This window comes from Phymastichus coffea, unplaced genomic scaffold (assembly GCF_024137745.1).
Source record: "Phymastichus coffea isolate CEN01 unplaced genomic scaffold, Cenicafe_Pcof_1.1 PCOF00111, whole genome shotgun sequence".
Classification (NCBI taxonomy): Eukaryota; Metazoa; Arthropoda; class Insecta; order Hymenoptera; family Eulophidae; genus Phymastichus; species Phymastichus coffea.
In genome coordinates, this window is record NW_026706922.1 from 581,017 (window position 1) to 596,121 (window position 15,105).

A 15,105-nucleotide genomic window follows, 5' to 3' on the forward strand; every position below is an offset into this window, starting at 1 on the left:
GGCGTCGCGTCTCGAGTGCGCCGAGCCGCGGAGAGAGGATGAATGAATTGCGAAAGACGTTGTGCAAAAAGGATGAAAGCCTCGAATGAAAGCTGCCGTCGGAAACGACTCGAAAATACAGGCACTGCTGGTGCTGCTGGCCTCGTACAAAAGAATATGGAAATGAAGTCCAGCTCGTACATATTTTCGACTTTGATATCATTCCCAAACAATGCCAAGGGGAATTCGTTCGGAATGGAAGCGAGGAGACGCGAGCACGCGACGTCGATGGAACAGTCGCTAAAGCGACGCGATCGCATCCTCGCGCGTTCCTCGGCGTGCTCCGGACAGCGTCGCACTACAGTCGGCGAATCGCCGAAGGGAAGGCGGAATTTCCGAGCGCGCGAACGCGCTATTAAGGAGGCGCGATATTTTATGCAAAGCGGGTATCCGACAAGTGCGCTGAGTTAGCAGATTCGGCCGCGGTAGCCCGTGGAAGCGCGCTAGCGGCGATGTCCGCGAATGTCCGTCGCAAAAGCCGTCGCCGCAGCGTTCGAGACGCGGACGCGGACGCGGCGCACTCCTGCCGCGACGCCGGCGACGTTGCCCGCGGCTCGGCCCGATCAATATTCATGCGAGCGTTGGCCGCGCGAAAAGGAGGCAGACGCGCTCGAGAGCAGCCTCGATGGGAGCGCGAAGATCGAGATTTCACGGCGCGCAGCTCGTGCCGTCGGCAGAGCGGCCTCCCGGCTGGCTCCGAGCTGCCTCGAGCATGGCGGACGCCGACGACTTTGCCACGACGCGCGCGCCTCCCGTCGAGCTCTTTCCGACGCTAATGGAAATGTCAGCAGTCGTACTTTGCGCTCTCACTAGCGACCCAGTGGGGCTGATTGCCCAATTCCGAGCGCGCGCGCGCGTCGAGCGATGAGTAATGCCGACGGACGCGCGAGACGCTAGGAGTATATATGGGCGTGGATGCGCCCGTACGTCGAGCGCCGAGCCTTGCCTCCCGACGGATAGGCGCCGGCTTCCCGCGCTCCTTTGCCAGCTTCGCGCTCGCCGTCTTGCGGCCTTCCCGAGGTTGCCTTCGTTCCTTCTTCGCGGAGCACAACGCTATCGTTCTTCCCAATTTCCTATTTGCCGCGGAAAATGCTCCTGGCGAATCCCGCGAGCCTGAAGCAATGATAAACCAAACAAGACCGTCAAATACCAAGTGCGCTTGCGTATTCTCCGCAAAAGAGCATTCGTAAATACGCCAAAATTCTTGCGCGCGTCATAAACATTTGCGCCATTTACATTTCGACGATATCACAAATCGCGCTGCCGAAGAACAAAATTTCCACGCTGAGAGTGAGCTTAGATTTGCTGTATACTTCGTCAATAAGTGAAATTGGCGATCTTCTGTTTTTATATACTCAGTTGAAAATAGATAGAGAGAGAGAGAGAGAGAGAGAGAGAGAGAGAGAGAGAAACAAAATAAATATACACACACATTGCAGCACGTGTGTTTGCGTTGAACGGCAAAAGTTGCAATACCTCCAAATTAGCTGCATCCATTCAATAAGAGCAAAGCCAATATTTGCATTTATAGATCCTCGATACATTCATCTTTCCAAAAGAGAGAGAGAGAGAGAGAGAGAGAGAGAGAGAGAGAGGCTCGTGGAAAAAAGTGAAAACATTGCCATTGGTAGATGAAGGATTGATGCTGATTTAATACTTACAGGAGAAGAAAAAACGAGCGAGCGAATAGGAAAAACGCGCGCGGCTCGATTGTTCGAGTCAATATTTATACGAGTATTTTTAGGAGGAAACAGGACTTGTGCGAACGATTTCTTCCTCCGGTTTATATAACATCCAGCTGCTTTGGATGTATCCGTGCATACTCGCAGTTTACATGTTTTCGCAACGCCTCGTTTTCTTCTTCGTCCCAACTAAACAAATAAGAATTTGCAAAAGGTGCGCAAGAATAAGAGCTTCCTGGAAACAGCCTTAACGAGAATTGCATGAATTTTTTTCTCTTTTTGCTCGCACGTGTGAATTTTCAGCAAATCGAAATTTCTCGGAACTCGCACGCGCAGTCGGTGCGCACACTTCGGAATACATATTACAATTTTGGAAATTGTTCGTCTCGCGCTCTTTCGTTTGTATTTCGTTGCCAACACTGAAAAATCAAATGCACGCGGTTCTATTTGAATCCAATCGCATTACTGAACAAATGAAATGTTCGACAGTGTCAACAAAGTGTCATGCCAAGTGAGTACTCGAGCTCTTTACTCTGTCTATATACAGACAAAATAGTCTTTTAAGAGACAAATGGTTTTCTCTGAGAATCAACGCTGCACAGCAGATAATTCCGTTTTCATATGAAACATTATTATTAATTTTTGCGGAAAATTAAATAATACAAACCTTTCGCGTTAAATTTGACATTTTTTCTTGAAAACCTCGTAGAAGTACGACATGTTAGCGCCATCTGACAGATTAAATCTGATAGATTTAAATCTTCTACGTTTCAGACGCTTTTACCGACCGCTTTCAGATAAATAGATGAAAAGATAACGATATCATCTATATAGATGGCGTTCATGTGGTCTATAGATGAGATCCATCCACGCCATTGAAACTATATATATAATGACGATATCCACTATATAGGTATATAATAGTTACCATGATCCAGACATCCTTTACTGAAATTCATAACCTCTAATTCATACGTTAACAACAGTTAACAAGCGCTAGTAAACTATCGTATATTTCTGTGTTGTGATGTTTGAAATCTCGTACGATTATTGCAATATATTGTCTTGAGAAGTGGTGTTCCATTTTGTTAATTTGACGCAGAAATATTAAGTGATTCTCCAAAAAAGTTCACTCTATTTATGTGTGTTTTGACATTCTGGAATTGGTTCATGTGTAGCATAAACAGATAACAACATATCTTGATATTGTTATTGTTTTGACAAGTGCATAAAGATGCCTTATTGGTATTATGAGAAGAAAGAGCTTAGAAATACTCCTTCAATTCAAGATGGAATTGACTATGAAACAGAGTGTCGTTATAGAAAAGAAGGAGCTCGATTCATCATTGATGTTGGATCAAAATTGGAACTTGGATATAATACCATGGCCACTGGTGTTGTATACTTTCACAGATTCTACATGTTCCACTCCTTCAAAACTTTTCCACGATATGTAAGTCTGTTGAAAGTTTGTAGATTTAAATTTATTTATTATTTATTATTATTATTATGTGAGAATATAAAAGGCAGCACTTTTATAAGAAAACATTGAGCAATTTAATGAACATTTATTTAAAAAGCCTATCATTGGTAAAAGCAAATTTAATTTATGTTGATTGGATGCTAAAAATAATGAGTTAATTTTTGTTTTTAGGTGACTGCATGCTGCTGTCTATTTTTAGCAGGCAAAGTTGAAGAAACACCAAAGAAATGTAAAGATATCATAAAGATTGCAAAAACATTACTCAGTGAACAAAAGTTTAACACATTTGGTGAAGATCCAAAAGAAGAAGTGATGACATTGGAACGAATCTTGCTGCAAACAATCAAATTTGATTTGCAAGTTGAACATCCATATGGGTATCTGTTGAAGTATGCCAAATGTTTAAAAGGTGATAAAGGTAAATTACAAAAAATGGTACAAATGGCATGGACTTTTGTCAATGACAGGTATGATTCTATTTTAAAGTTTCATCAACTGTTCTTGGATTATTTGGATAATTTTTCTTTATTTTTGTAGTCTTTGTACTACATTATCACTGCAATGGGAACCTGAGATCATTGCAGTTGCTCTGATGTACTTAGCAGGAAAATTAAGTAAATTTGAAGTAGTGGACTGGCAAGGGAGAACTCAAAAGCATTACAGATGGTGGGATATGTTTGTTGAAGATATTACCATGGATTTGTTGGAAGGTACTTTTATTTTTAATTTTTGTTAGCAATCCTTAACAAAATTTATTTCAACTTACAATATTTTGTAGACATTTGTCATCAAGTGTTAGATTTATATTCATCAACCAACAGCACATCAACACCAGAATCTCCACCTACAACACCAGGCTCCAATGAGCCAGGCAGAGATAGGCCTTCAACTCAATCCTCAGATCATTCAGCATCAAATACACCAAATGGTAATTTGGTAATCCTATTTTCATTATTTGCAGAAGCTTTGCATAACAAGGAGTAATTAAAAATGACTTTTTCAGCAGTCACTCTAGCTAAAATCCCAAAGACTGAAGTAAAGTCAAATCCTGCCAATGGCATTCCACCTGTAGATATACAAGATGCCCCACCAATGGACGTTCCAAGTCATTTTCCACCTTACACGAATGCATTTACTCAAGGGAATACAACCTTTCCTCCTGCTTTTCCACCAGCAAATATCACAGTGCCCCCACCCCCGGTAAATCACATTGTACCATCGACGCACATGAATATGGGCGTGCCACATCGTCCACCACCTGCTCCGAGCACACCAGCTCAACCGCCTTTCCACCAACCTTATTACCCACCAAATACAAATTATTATCCTGGTGGACCGCCGGTACCACCATTGAGTGCACGACCTTATTATCCGCCTCAATTATAATTTCAATTTGTTTGAATCACTACTATTTTATTGTAAATAAAAGAAAACAAAGCATTAAAAGACTTACACATAGGATAACTTCCCATTAGATTTTTCAACAGTCAATCATCTTTGATATATTTGTAACTAGCTGCTACGAAAAATGTAATAGTCAAAGTGTATTATGAGGTAAGGTGACTTGGAACCATTATTTATTTTAACATGATTATGAAGCAAAAATTTATTTCCTTGTAATAAAAACGAAATTTTTTAGTTTTCAATAACTGACAACAACTTATATAATGCTATCCTGCTGGTCAGTCACTTCATCGTGCATAAATAACATCACTGTCAGTTAATTTGACTAAATTAGATCCACTACGATATAAATATATATAATTAATGATGATTGATGTTCTTTTAAATAAAACACTTGTGTATAATAATTACAAATACAAGTTTCCTTTATTGAAGAAGCTTGAACCTCCAGTTGTAAAACTAGGAAATGTTTTTCCTATTACTTCAGCCAGTAAGTCTGTAAGTGGTGATGCATTTTTAGAATCTAATGTGAATGTGTCAGTGTAAAGTATGTACATAATGCAACTTAGGTTAGCCATCTCAGCGTAAGACAGAACTAAAATACAAAATGATGTATTTTTACTTAAGAATATATCTGTATATATTGTTTGATAAAACTGATAATCTGTGTTTTTTTTACCTCCTGCACACACCCCAGTGACAATATTTGGCTGATTTAATACAGAAATTTTCCAATTCTTATTATTTCTTGCTTTACTAGAATATAACGACTTCAAAATTGATGTAGAATAAATTTCTTCTTCACTTTTGAAATGAGATATATGATCACTCGTAAAAGTATAAATAGCTTTACACTTTCGCAGAAGAGATGAAATCTATGTAAATGAAAAACATAAACTTAATAATTAACAGTCTTTTTATAAAAATACTCAAGACAACTCACAGTTTCTGTCAACTTTCCAGCTTGTGCAAGATTGAGTTTGGAGCTGATTGCACAGATGTAAATGTCATCAACAAAGTAAATTTTTGTCTTGTTTTTCTCAGATTCATATTCTATATTACACACAACTTTTGCATTTTGTAGTAAACATGCATAGATGTAATCTGGAAAATAATTAAAACAGCAATTGAAATACTTTGAGACACATAAATTTATGTTTGTTTGAATTCATACTTACTAATAATCATTTCTCCCTCAATAACTAAAAGTTTCTCAACTTCTGCTGGCTCCGATTCAATCCAGTTACTTTTAAATTCACTGCATCAATAAAAATTAATAATTACTCTAGGAATAAATCTTATTTACTCCAAAAAATTGTTTCATTCAACATACTGGAATTATCAATCATGAGTACTTTTTAAATACAATAAAGTTGCATAAATATAAATTTCAAAAATAAATTTTTCCGTCGAAATTACTTAAGACATTTGTTAAATTATTAGAATTTTAAAAATAATAAAATGTAAGTAAACATAAAAGTGAGGTTAAACATCAAGTAGATCTTACGTATCATCTTGTCTATAAAAAGTATCGTCGTCTTCATCATCGTTCCAAAAAGCTCTAGAACTTGGGAGGATAACTTCTCCAAAGTAACTTGCCATTCTTAATATTAAAAGTAGAAAGAAATCGAAGTGGAGTGAGTTAAACAAATCACATATTCAAAATACAGTTCTGCTTATAGTCTATAATACTGTAGTCTCCATGACTTTGCTTGTCATCTTACGCATATAGTGATTTGAGCGCCTCTACTGAATAGTGAAAAAAGTTGCGAGATAAGCAATCGTAATAGTTCAAATTTAATATTTTATTAAAACTGTTTACTTGTACACAAGTGTGCAATTGAAAACTTATGATTCATTTGAGCTTTGGTTAAGATATTTTACGTAAATTTCATTTTCATCCACCATACATATGTACACATATGACTTATAAACTTATACATATAAAAAGAAGTATAAAATTGCTTGTGACTTACTCTAGGCATAAATAGTTTAGTTCACAAGTACAGAAGTATGAAGCAATCCTTGATAAAAGGTACTCGAAATTTCAAGGTTGTAGTTATGATATCCCAATGTACGAATAGACGATCGTCTCTTTCGATTAATAACTATTACAATCTATAATACAATCTTTAAAATACTGGGCGCAGAATTATATATTTGACACGTTGACAGTACTGCTTCCAAGCAAATCGATAACGTTTTTCGCATCGAGCCTCGTCTTTGACTGCCCGATGAATTAAAATGACTATAGTGGAAATGGCAAAAACGTATGGTATAATGTCCAGGGTGAAGCCTAGGAAAGCCCATGCTAAGTGCATCAGAATATTGCCAAGGTAATTTGGACGCCTAACGTATCCCCAAAATCCTGACGCGAGCAAACGTTTACCTGCGGGCGTTGGTATTGTTTCCAGATCTACAAATCAATAAACATAGCGCTCCAGTGGAATAATTATAAAATACAGATTAAAAATAAAAAACTTACGAGACAGAGCGGGAGACAACGGATTTTTCCTGAATTCGTCTTTTTGATTATTACTTCCACGGTAGATCCAATAACCAACGAAAAAAACAATAGTCCATACAACTATCAGGTACAGAGGTAGTTGAACTCTGAAAAGCGCATTATGATCGCTTGTTTAGCGCGTCAAATTTTTAATTCCCTATTATTACGGAATCATAACTTTACTTGTGAATCAGTAGATATCTCGTAGAAAGAGTTGAAACGTAAGGATAAATTAAATATGCAGTAGTCAGCATGTATCCCAGTCCCTCGACACTCATTTCGAAACTTGAAAGGAATCTCTCTTCAAAGATAAGCTTGTCGGCGAAGAAAATCGTTTGCAAACTAATAACCGTGAGGGCGGTGATATTCAAATTGTTCAAATTGTCCCACTGCAAAGAGTCCACTTCCTTCAAAATCGTTACTGCTACTGCCAAATTGATTAAATTCTAAAGAACATTAACAAACTTTATTGAAGAACAGTAACAAACAACAAAGTTTTGCAAATAATTTAACTTTCATGCAGTTACCGTTGTAATTGCTGTCGATTTGAACAGCACTTGTTTAACATCGACAGGTCCGATTCGCGGATTGATTTCTCTACCTTGCCAAAAGTTACAGATGATACTGTTGGTAGAACGATAAGGGTTGATATTCGATGCAGATGCCCAATTTGCTTTGATGTACAAAACTAGTGATAAAACTAAAGCGTACACCAAACCGGTTATAGTCAACTTGAGAGAATTTTTTATTAAAAACTCTTCAACTGAGTAACCTTGATAAACTAATCCGGCAAATATAGATACTGCTAAAATTAAAGTCCATAGCCCTGAAAGTATCAATTTAAAAATTTTCAATCCATTGTATTCTAAACATAGAGCACACGAAATAATCGTGATTACCATTAATTCGACGATGCGTGCTATTTGTTGTACGTTTAACAGCTACGACTTTCCCGATTGGTAGCACAGATACTATTGTGAGGCAGCACAGATATCCAGCGTAAAATAAGAACGCGTCTCGATCGAAATGCAGTTGCCATTCATGTAAACTGGGTAGGCGAAAATTATCAGAACCGCAGTGATCGTTCGTACAGGCAACTTGCAGTAGCGGAATACAAATAGTCGTCATCAAAGTAAGTAACGAAACTCCAACTGATGCAGTCCATTCTCGGCGTTCGCTTCGATTCAAATCCGTCTTTTTCACGTTTTCTCTTTTGCCCGGCAAGTCTCCATCATCAGATTGAGAAGCAGTTTTATCGCCACTCCTCAGCAGCGGCATTCTATTTTCTTGTTCCACCTTGAATAAATTCGACGTCGTTCGAATGGCTCGTCTTGACTTGAGAGTTCTCTGATTCAATTGTATCGTAGAACCGTTGCTTAAATGTTTAATCTCGTCTGCTTTATACGTTTTGCTAGCAGAACCGTCCACTACTTTATGAGAATGAAAAAGTAAGCGCATGATTCGAGGAATCTCAAAATTGACTTTTATGATATATGCGTATGTTTATTACAATGAGGATGGATAGAAAGACTAACCTTTGGGCATTTCTAATCTAGTGAGAGTAACTCTGACCTGCCTGGACCTGTGGGCGGGCAAAATTTTGTCGCAGGCATCTGGTGATCCGGTTTTTGACGAGCTCCGTGGAGGATTCTTACCGGCACCTGGCCTACTTCCAGATCTTGTTTGGCTTCGCGTCATTTTTTAAGCTTATGTTAAACAGATAATATCTCCTATGAAAAACGCACAATATACACTAGCACTTTTTTCTTTAATAAAGATAAAAAATAACAAATAAACGAAAGTATATAAAGACCTGCGTGTAAACGTGAAAAGCCAGAGGTGTCAATTTTGAAACCAATTAGATCGTCAACGAATTATGACAGATCATTTAAAATATCACATGTTCAATTGTTGACAGAAGAAATACCGGTGTTTAGATAAACAATTATCCATTTCACTGAAATGAAACGAGCAATTTTAAAGCACCTTTAAGACACGTATCAAATATATAATAATGTGAACCAAGAAGTACATTCAGAGAATAATCAGTCACTGTTTTTGTTTAAATTTGGTGATTTTTAACAACTGCATAAGAGGTTAAACATAAAACCAGAACGTCTTACATATTAACTCGGCTAGTATTCAGTAAACTACCGTGATTTTTCATTAGTTCTGTGCTGAAACGATTGTTTCCAGAAATGTAATTTTCGGCATTCGATATGCCAAAAACAAAAAAAAACGTACGAAAGATCCCATATTACTTCAAAATACATACAACACTGCTTCACTGCTTGTCATCAGGCGGTCTCAACTGGTGTTGGTGGCGATTTCAGCGCCTCTATAAAAAACTTTGCGGGGTTAATGAAAATTCTAATAATTTGTCACAATCATTTATTTTTTTCTTTAAATTTTGGTATTACGAATCGATTTAATTACCAAATTCATCCATTGTGTAGCCAAGTTTTACATCAATATATATAATATATTTATATAAAAAAGTATAAAATTCCTTATCAATTAAGATTCATTACAATTAAATGTCATGCACAAATACTTTGCTAAAAAATCGATTTGTTCTTTTTTATTCCATTAAAAAACATCTGTCACTTTTAGCTTCAGGTATTTATAAAAATTCCACGGCGAGATCGGATACGCAAACGAGCCAACTTGGAATCATATAGCTCTGAAGTTAAAAGCCTCGTTCGTTTGTCTATACATACGCACATTTGACGCGACCCGTCAATAAAAGTTCATTCACTAAGGCCGCTAAAATTCTCACTTATGCATCTGACACTCTGAATTGCGTTTACTTGTTTTATTTCTATAAAATAATACTTCTAATTGAACATAAAAACTCTCGACAATATATATTTTATTTTGGATGCGTAAAATTAGGCATCGTGTCAATTTCATTCTAAAAATATGTAAAACTTCATAAATGCATTTCAAAGTATGCATCGACGCTCACTCTTGATAGATGATTTATTTGTTTATTCATTTGATAAGTTGCTTGTCTTTTCTTTTTTCTTAAAATACCCGATAAAAAATTATGTACTTGACACGCTGACAATACTGCTCCCATGCGTATCCGTACCGTTTCTGGCATCGAGCGTTGTCTCTTACCGCTCGATGAATGAGCAACAGCGTCGTAAAAATGGCAAGAATATACGGCAATATGTCAGGGGCTAAACCTAGTAAAGCCAATGACCAGTGTACCAGGATGTCACCAAGGTAATTTGGATGCCTGACGTATCCCCAGAATCCAGATACAATTAAACTTCTGCCTCTCGAGGTTGGTATCGTTTCTAAATCTGCAAATAAACGAGCAATTAAGTTATAGGTTTATTATCTTTGTAAGGTTCGTTATCAAATACTTACGAGCTACTGCAAGAGAGAACGGATTTTTCCTGAACTCATGTTTCTGATTGTTACTGGCTCTATAGATATAAAGTCCAATGATGAAGAGAATAGTGCAAAAGGCTATCAAGTACATGGGCTGATGAATTCTGAAAAGCGAATAAATATCGTTTATCAAAATACATATCCTCTATCTAACTTCAAAATTTTAAGCCAACTGCTCGAAAAATCAGATCTTAAAACGTACTTATGAGCCAAAAGGTATCTAGTAGTAATAGTTCCGAGATAAGGATAGATTAAATATCCAACACTCAGCATGTACCCCGTTCCTTCATAAACAACTTCAAAGGATGAAAGGAATTTGGTCTCGAAAATTAAATTATCCAGAAGATAAACTATTTGCAAAATAACTGAAGCAAGTGCAGCATAATTCAATTGCTGTAGATTGTTCAATTCAAATGTATCCACTTCTTTTACAATTTTTACTCCTGCTGCTAAATTGATTATAATCTAGAATATGCAAATTCATTATTTTACCAAGTCATATATTATAATTAATTATTCTTTCAAATGAAAATCATAATTACCGTCGCTATCACTCCAGCATAGAATATCACTTGCTTTATGTCGATGAGCCCAACTCGTGGAGAAATTTCTCCACCTTGCCAAAAGTTGTAAATGTAACTATTGGTTGTGCCGTAAAGGTTTAGTTTTGATAAAGGCGTTCTGCCAGATTTGATGTACAAAGCCATAGACAAGAGTGTCCCATATACTACGCCAGCTGCCGTCAGTGCAAGTGACTTTTTAAGCAAAAAGTCATCAATATTGTAGCCTTGGTGAATACAACCACCAAAAATAGCTATTGTAAGAAAAAGAGTCCATATTCCTGTAAGCACAAATTATAATTGTTAAAATTTCAGATCTTTAGATAGAAATAACTTGAAGTAAGTATAAAAGTATTACCGTTTATCCGGTATTGCAAAATACCGAGTTTAGTCTGCTGGCCATTAACAAGCCTACCAATAGGTAGCACCGACATTATTGCAATGTAGCACAAATATCCTGCATACAATAAGAATGCATTCTGATTTAAAAATAATTTCCATTCCCTTAGTCGAGGAATTCGGAAATTCTTCATACTACAATGGTTGTTCATGCAAGCAAGTTGCAGTAAAAGAATGCAAACAGGTAGTGATAGCACAAGGAACAGTGCACCAAATCGTCCACACCACTCTTGGGGATCACTTAAATTTAAATGGATTATCATTTTGCCCTTTGGCAATTCACTTGGTACGTCAGTGTCAGTATCTGATTCATAATGTATTTTCATTTCCTGAAAATAGAACAAAACATACTTAATACATTTTCACTTTTTTCCATTTTTCATATGAAAGTTGACTGAATAAAATCATACATCATCTCTCTGCACAGAGAAACTTCTATCTATCCCCTCATCAAAAGACTTTCTGTCAACAGGAAGAGAAGCAGCTCTATCACCACCCCTCAACTTTTGCAATTTTTGATCACGTTCTGCTTTAGATGCATTTGACATGATTCTAATTGAACGTCTTGGTTTTAGATCTTTTAAACGTGATTGAATGGCAGGTTCATCATTCAGACTTTCAGACTCTTCAGTTCTATCTGTGTCACTAGAGTTATCTGCATACAAACAAAATAATTATTTATGTAATCTTTCTTAAGAAAAATTTATAATTTTCTGAGACAACTATATTTAGTTGATCAACCTTTTTGCATTTCTAATCTGGCAATAGTGACTTTAGCTTGCCTGGTACTACGAACAGGTAATTTCCTGCCCTGGGAATTTGGCGATCTAGCAGGTGATCTTCTTGCCGGTGATTTTCTGCTTGGTGAATTTCTTGAAGGACTCTTACCAGTAGTCCTACCTCTTATTCTTGTTTGACTCCTTGAGGTTCTTTGAGGCTGCATAACATTAATAATATTCCAGAATGAAACGCACAAAGACAGGAGATAAGGAGTGCATAAACAAGAGTGATAATAATACCTTGACGTCAGCCACGCTGACGGTATATTCCGAACCACCGCGAAACTGCACTCGAATCCTGTTGCCCGTACTTGAGCCAATAACTTTGGCTCTGAGGTATTCCTCGCTGTTCGGCGACTTGGCGAGCACTTGCTCGCCATCGTTGAATTTACTCATATCGCTCTCTATGAACGGCAACAACAAAAACAATTAAAATCAGTCATGAAATAGTCAGGTTTACAAAACACGCGGGTCACCCCGGCTTATATTGAAGTAGTATTGTTTGAGGGAGAAAGCACACACCGCGCGTGGTGACTTCTACCACGTCGACAGAGAAAAAATGAAAAGCAACAAGAAATCATGAAAGCGCGCGCGCACAGGCACATACCTCCTACGTGTCGTCGTCGCTGTTCTTAGCATGTGTAAAGTACTTGTCTATTAATAATTCGCTCCCCCGGCATATTTTTGCTGCAGCAAACAGTTTACGTAACGAGTTTTCCGTATTTTTTGTTCATTTGTTTACACGCTACGCGTCTCTACTACTCACTTATTACATTACACTATATAGCGTTCGTACGCGTGGGGATATTGCGGCGGCGGTTTATGGCGGGAATCATCGGCTTGTGTAGTGTAATGCCATATAAACTTACCGTAATTAATACACTGATCACTCGTTTATTCGTTCCGTCTAGTGTTTTTTTGCAGCTAGTATCTTTCAGTCAAAATGCAAGTAGACTTGCACGAGGTTATAATTAAACGTTATTTTTTATGCTGCGGTGGCATAACGTATTTACAAGAAACGACGCGACGCTCTACCGCCTCGCACACTGAACAAGACTGCCGCCCCTATATGTGGAGCAGCCTGCCGTGCTGACGTGATGACACTCCACCGTGCTGCGTTCAGAAACTCAACCAATGCAGACCACGCGACGCCGTCCACAAACTCCATTTTGACGAACCGCATGAAATCCGTTAAAAATTAAATGTTTAAATTTCGTTGTCGGAAAGTCATAATTTTTAGAAAAGACTATGTGTAGGAGGTGAGTAACTCGTACATGAAATCCTCTTTTGTATGCGAAAGTGTATAAAGAGGTAATAAAAGGCCCTAATAGGTTAATAATTTTTACTTAACCCACGCAGTAATAGTGAGAACGTGATCACTCCGGTTCATTATCTCGAATTTTCACGGCACAGAAATCACATGCGAACTGCTCCGATTAGGCACCTTTTTTATTTTAGAAATTTATTTATGAATAAATTAAAAGAAAAAACACGTTTTAAAATTATGTAACATCCATACCTCGAACAAAACAGGAGAGTGCAATATATATATATATATAAATACTTGTATTAAACAATTACAATCAAATCATCACTTTTAATGGTAAGTTCAAATCGTACATAAATTCATCTAAATTAATAATAAATATATCTATTAAGTGGTACACTTGATTGATGCATATAAATCTTACTAATTTTCTGTCATAGTAGTTAGAACCGGCTTAGCATTATTGCTCTTTCTAGTTTACAAGATGAAACAACAATTAATTTTAGTTAATTTAATAAAAATGAATTAATTACATTTGATATGATTTGTTGCGTTAGTTGCTAATTATAATATATTTCAAACTTTGTTTTCAGGATTACATTGGATATAGTGATATCAATTTTAATGAAGCAATTTTATCCTTAGTCAAAGAACAGTATAATGACAATCTAGTATCAATTTGAAAAAAATTGTCTTTCTCATTTGGCTTATGTATTAAAAATTATGTTGCATGATTCTGGCAAATATGGCAGTGACAAATTTATACAGTAGCTACCAAGATTAATTTAGATTCAATGTCTAGGGCTATATTCTTTTGATAAGAATATAGTCTGTGCCAAAAAAGTATATGTGCGAAAATTGTATAAATTTTATTAGCAGCTAAAGTTGATATGATATCAAAATATAAAAATAAAAATATACATTATATGACCTGTGAGTAGGACCATATGGTATCTTTAATTTAAAAAATTATGCTTTATGAATTACATAAAAAATCTTTTATCTGTGAAAAAGTAGCGCAGAAATTAATAGATGCTAGTTATCTTCACCAAACTCCCCACTTAAATAATGCCAAAATACTTTAGTACATATTTTGGAGCAGGTGTTGTAAGTTCATTCCACATGCTTTATAACCAAAATAATATCATTGTATATAGTTTTTTAATTTAAATTAAGATGCAAGGAGTTTGAAACTACTTTCAAAATATGATTTCAATTAAATGTAATTAAGAATAGTACAGAAGAGTAAATCAAAGTATTTGACATTCTAAATATATAGTTACAAAATCAAAGCCTTAGTATTATTCATCTAGGTATATCCAAAGGACTTGGCATTTTAAATATACAAATTATTTTCATTGCAAACAATTCATGTTAGCCAAGCAAAAAATATTTTAACAAGTTCCACAAATTGTTTTTCAGATTGTTCATTGGCGATAAAAAAAAATGGCACAATATTTAAACAAAAAAAAATTTGTTCTAAAATTTATGAGTCTCAATTTCAAACAAAACTTGAAATCTTTGCAAAGAAATTTTATTATATAAAATTCTTGATTATCTGAATGTTGGAAGTTTACAGCCGAT

The 15,105-nt window shown here is 36.4% G+C and overlaps 3 protein-coding genes across 12 annotated transcripts; 1 reads left to right on the forward strand and 2 right to left on the reverse strand.

The window, feature by feature from the left end:
• The first annotated feature begins 2,662 nt into the window (after positions 1 to 2,662).
• Positions 2,663 to 4,591, forward strand: LOC131670503 (cyclin-K). Of its 2 annotated transcripts, none has more exons than XM_058946160.1 (5): positions 2,663 to 3,174; positions 3,376 to 3,671; positions 3,742 to 3,914; positions 3,983 to 4,132; positions 4,208 to 4,591. In XM_058946160.1, exons 1-5 carry the CDS (start codon positions 2,956 to 2,958, stop codon positions 4,588 to 4,590), a joined length of 1,221 nt encoding a protein of 406 aa, XP_058802143.1. In that variant the 5' UTR covers positions 2,663 to 2,955; the 3' UTR covers position 4,591. The 2 variants fall into 2 exon arrangements, with proteins under 2 accessions (XP_058802143.1, XP_058802144.1); XM_058946161.1 differs by having other exon boundaries at positions 4,211 to 4,591.
• A 229-nt stretch (positions 4,592 to 4,820) lies between these two features.
• Positions 4,821 to 9,291, reverse strand: LOC131670501 (delta(14)-sterol reductase TM7SF2-like). 8 transcript variants are annotated; one of them, XM_058946157.1, is made up of 10 exons: positions 9,147 to 9,279; positions 8,928 to 9,071; positions 8,650 to 8,844; positions 8,014 to 8,544; positions 7,642 to 7,940; positions 7,298 to 7,560; positions 7,094 to 7,221; positions 6,998 to 7,024; positions 6,585 to 6,919; positions 6,282 to 6,357 (listed from the first exon to the last, which is right to left on the reverse strand). In XM_058946157.1, exons 3-9 carry the CDS (start codon positions 8,810 to 8,812, stop codon positions 6,741 to 6,743), a joined length of 1,590 nt encoding a protein of 529 aa, XP_058802140.1. In that variant the 5' UTR covers positions 8,813 to 8,844; positions 8,928 to 9,071; positions 9,147 to 9,279; the 3' UTR covers positions 6,282 to 6,357; positions 6,585 to 6,740. The 8 variants fall into 8 exon arrangements, with proteins under 8 accessions (XP_058802141.1, XP_058802142.1, XP_058802140.1 ...); XM_058946154.1 differs by having other exon boundaries at positions 6,585 to 7,024; positions 9,238 to 9,291; XM_058946155.1 differs by having other exon boundaries at positions 6,585 to 7,024; positions 8,650 to 8,820.
• Positions 9,292 to 9,500: 209 nt separating this feature from the next.
• Positions 9,501 to 13,404, reverse strand: LOC131670545 (delta(14)-sterol reductase TM7SF2-like). 2 transcript variants are annotated; one of them, XM_058946221.1, is made up of 9 exons: positions 13,124 to 13,404; positions 12,495 to 12,658; positions 12,217 to 12,412; positions 11,886 to 12,130; positions 11,435 to 11,804; positions 11,059 to 11,357; positions 10,719 to 10,981; positions 10,493 to 10,620; positions 9,501 to 10,425 (listed from the first exon to the last, which is right to left on the reverse strand). In XM_058946221.1, exons 2-9 carry the CDS (start codon positions 12,648 to 12,650, stop codon positions 10,142 to 10,144), a joined length of 1,941 nt encoding a protein of 646 aa, XP_058802204.1. In that variant the 5' UTR covers positions 12,651 to 12,658; positions 13,124 to 13,404; the 3' UTR covers positions 9,501 to 10,141. The 2 variants fall into 2 exon arrangements, with proteins under 2 accessions (XP_058802204.1, XP_058802205.1); XM_058946222.1 differs by lacking the exon at positions 13,124 to 13,404 and adding an exon at positions 12,862 to 13,005.
• Between the last annotated feature and the right edge of the window lie 1,701 nt (positions 13,405 to 15,105).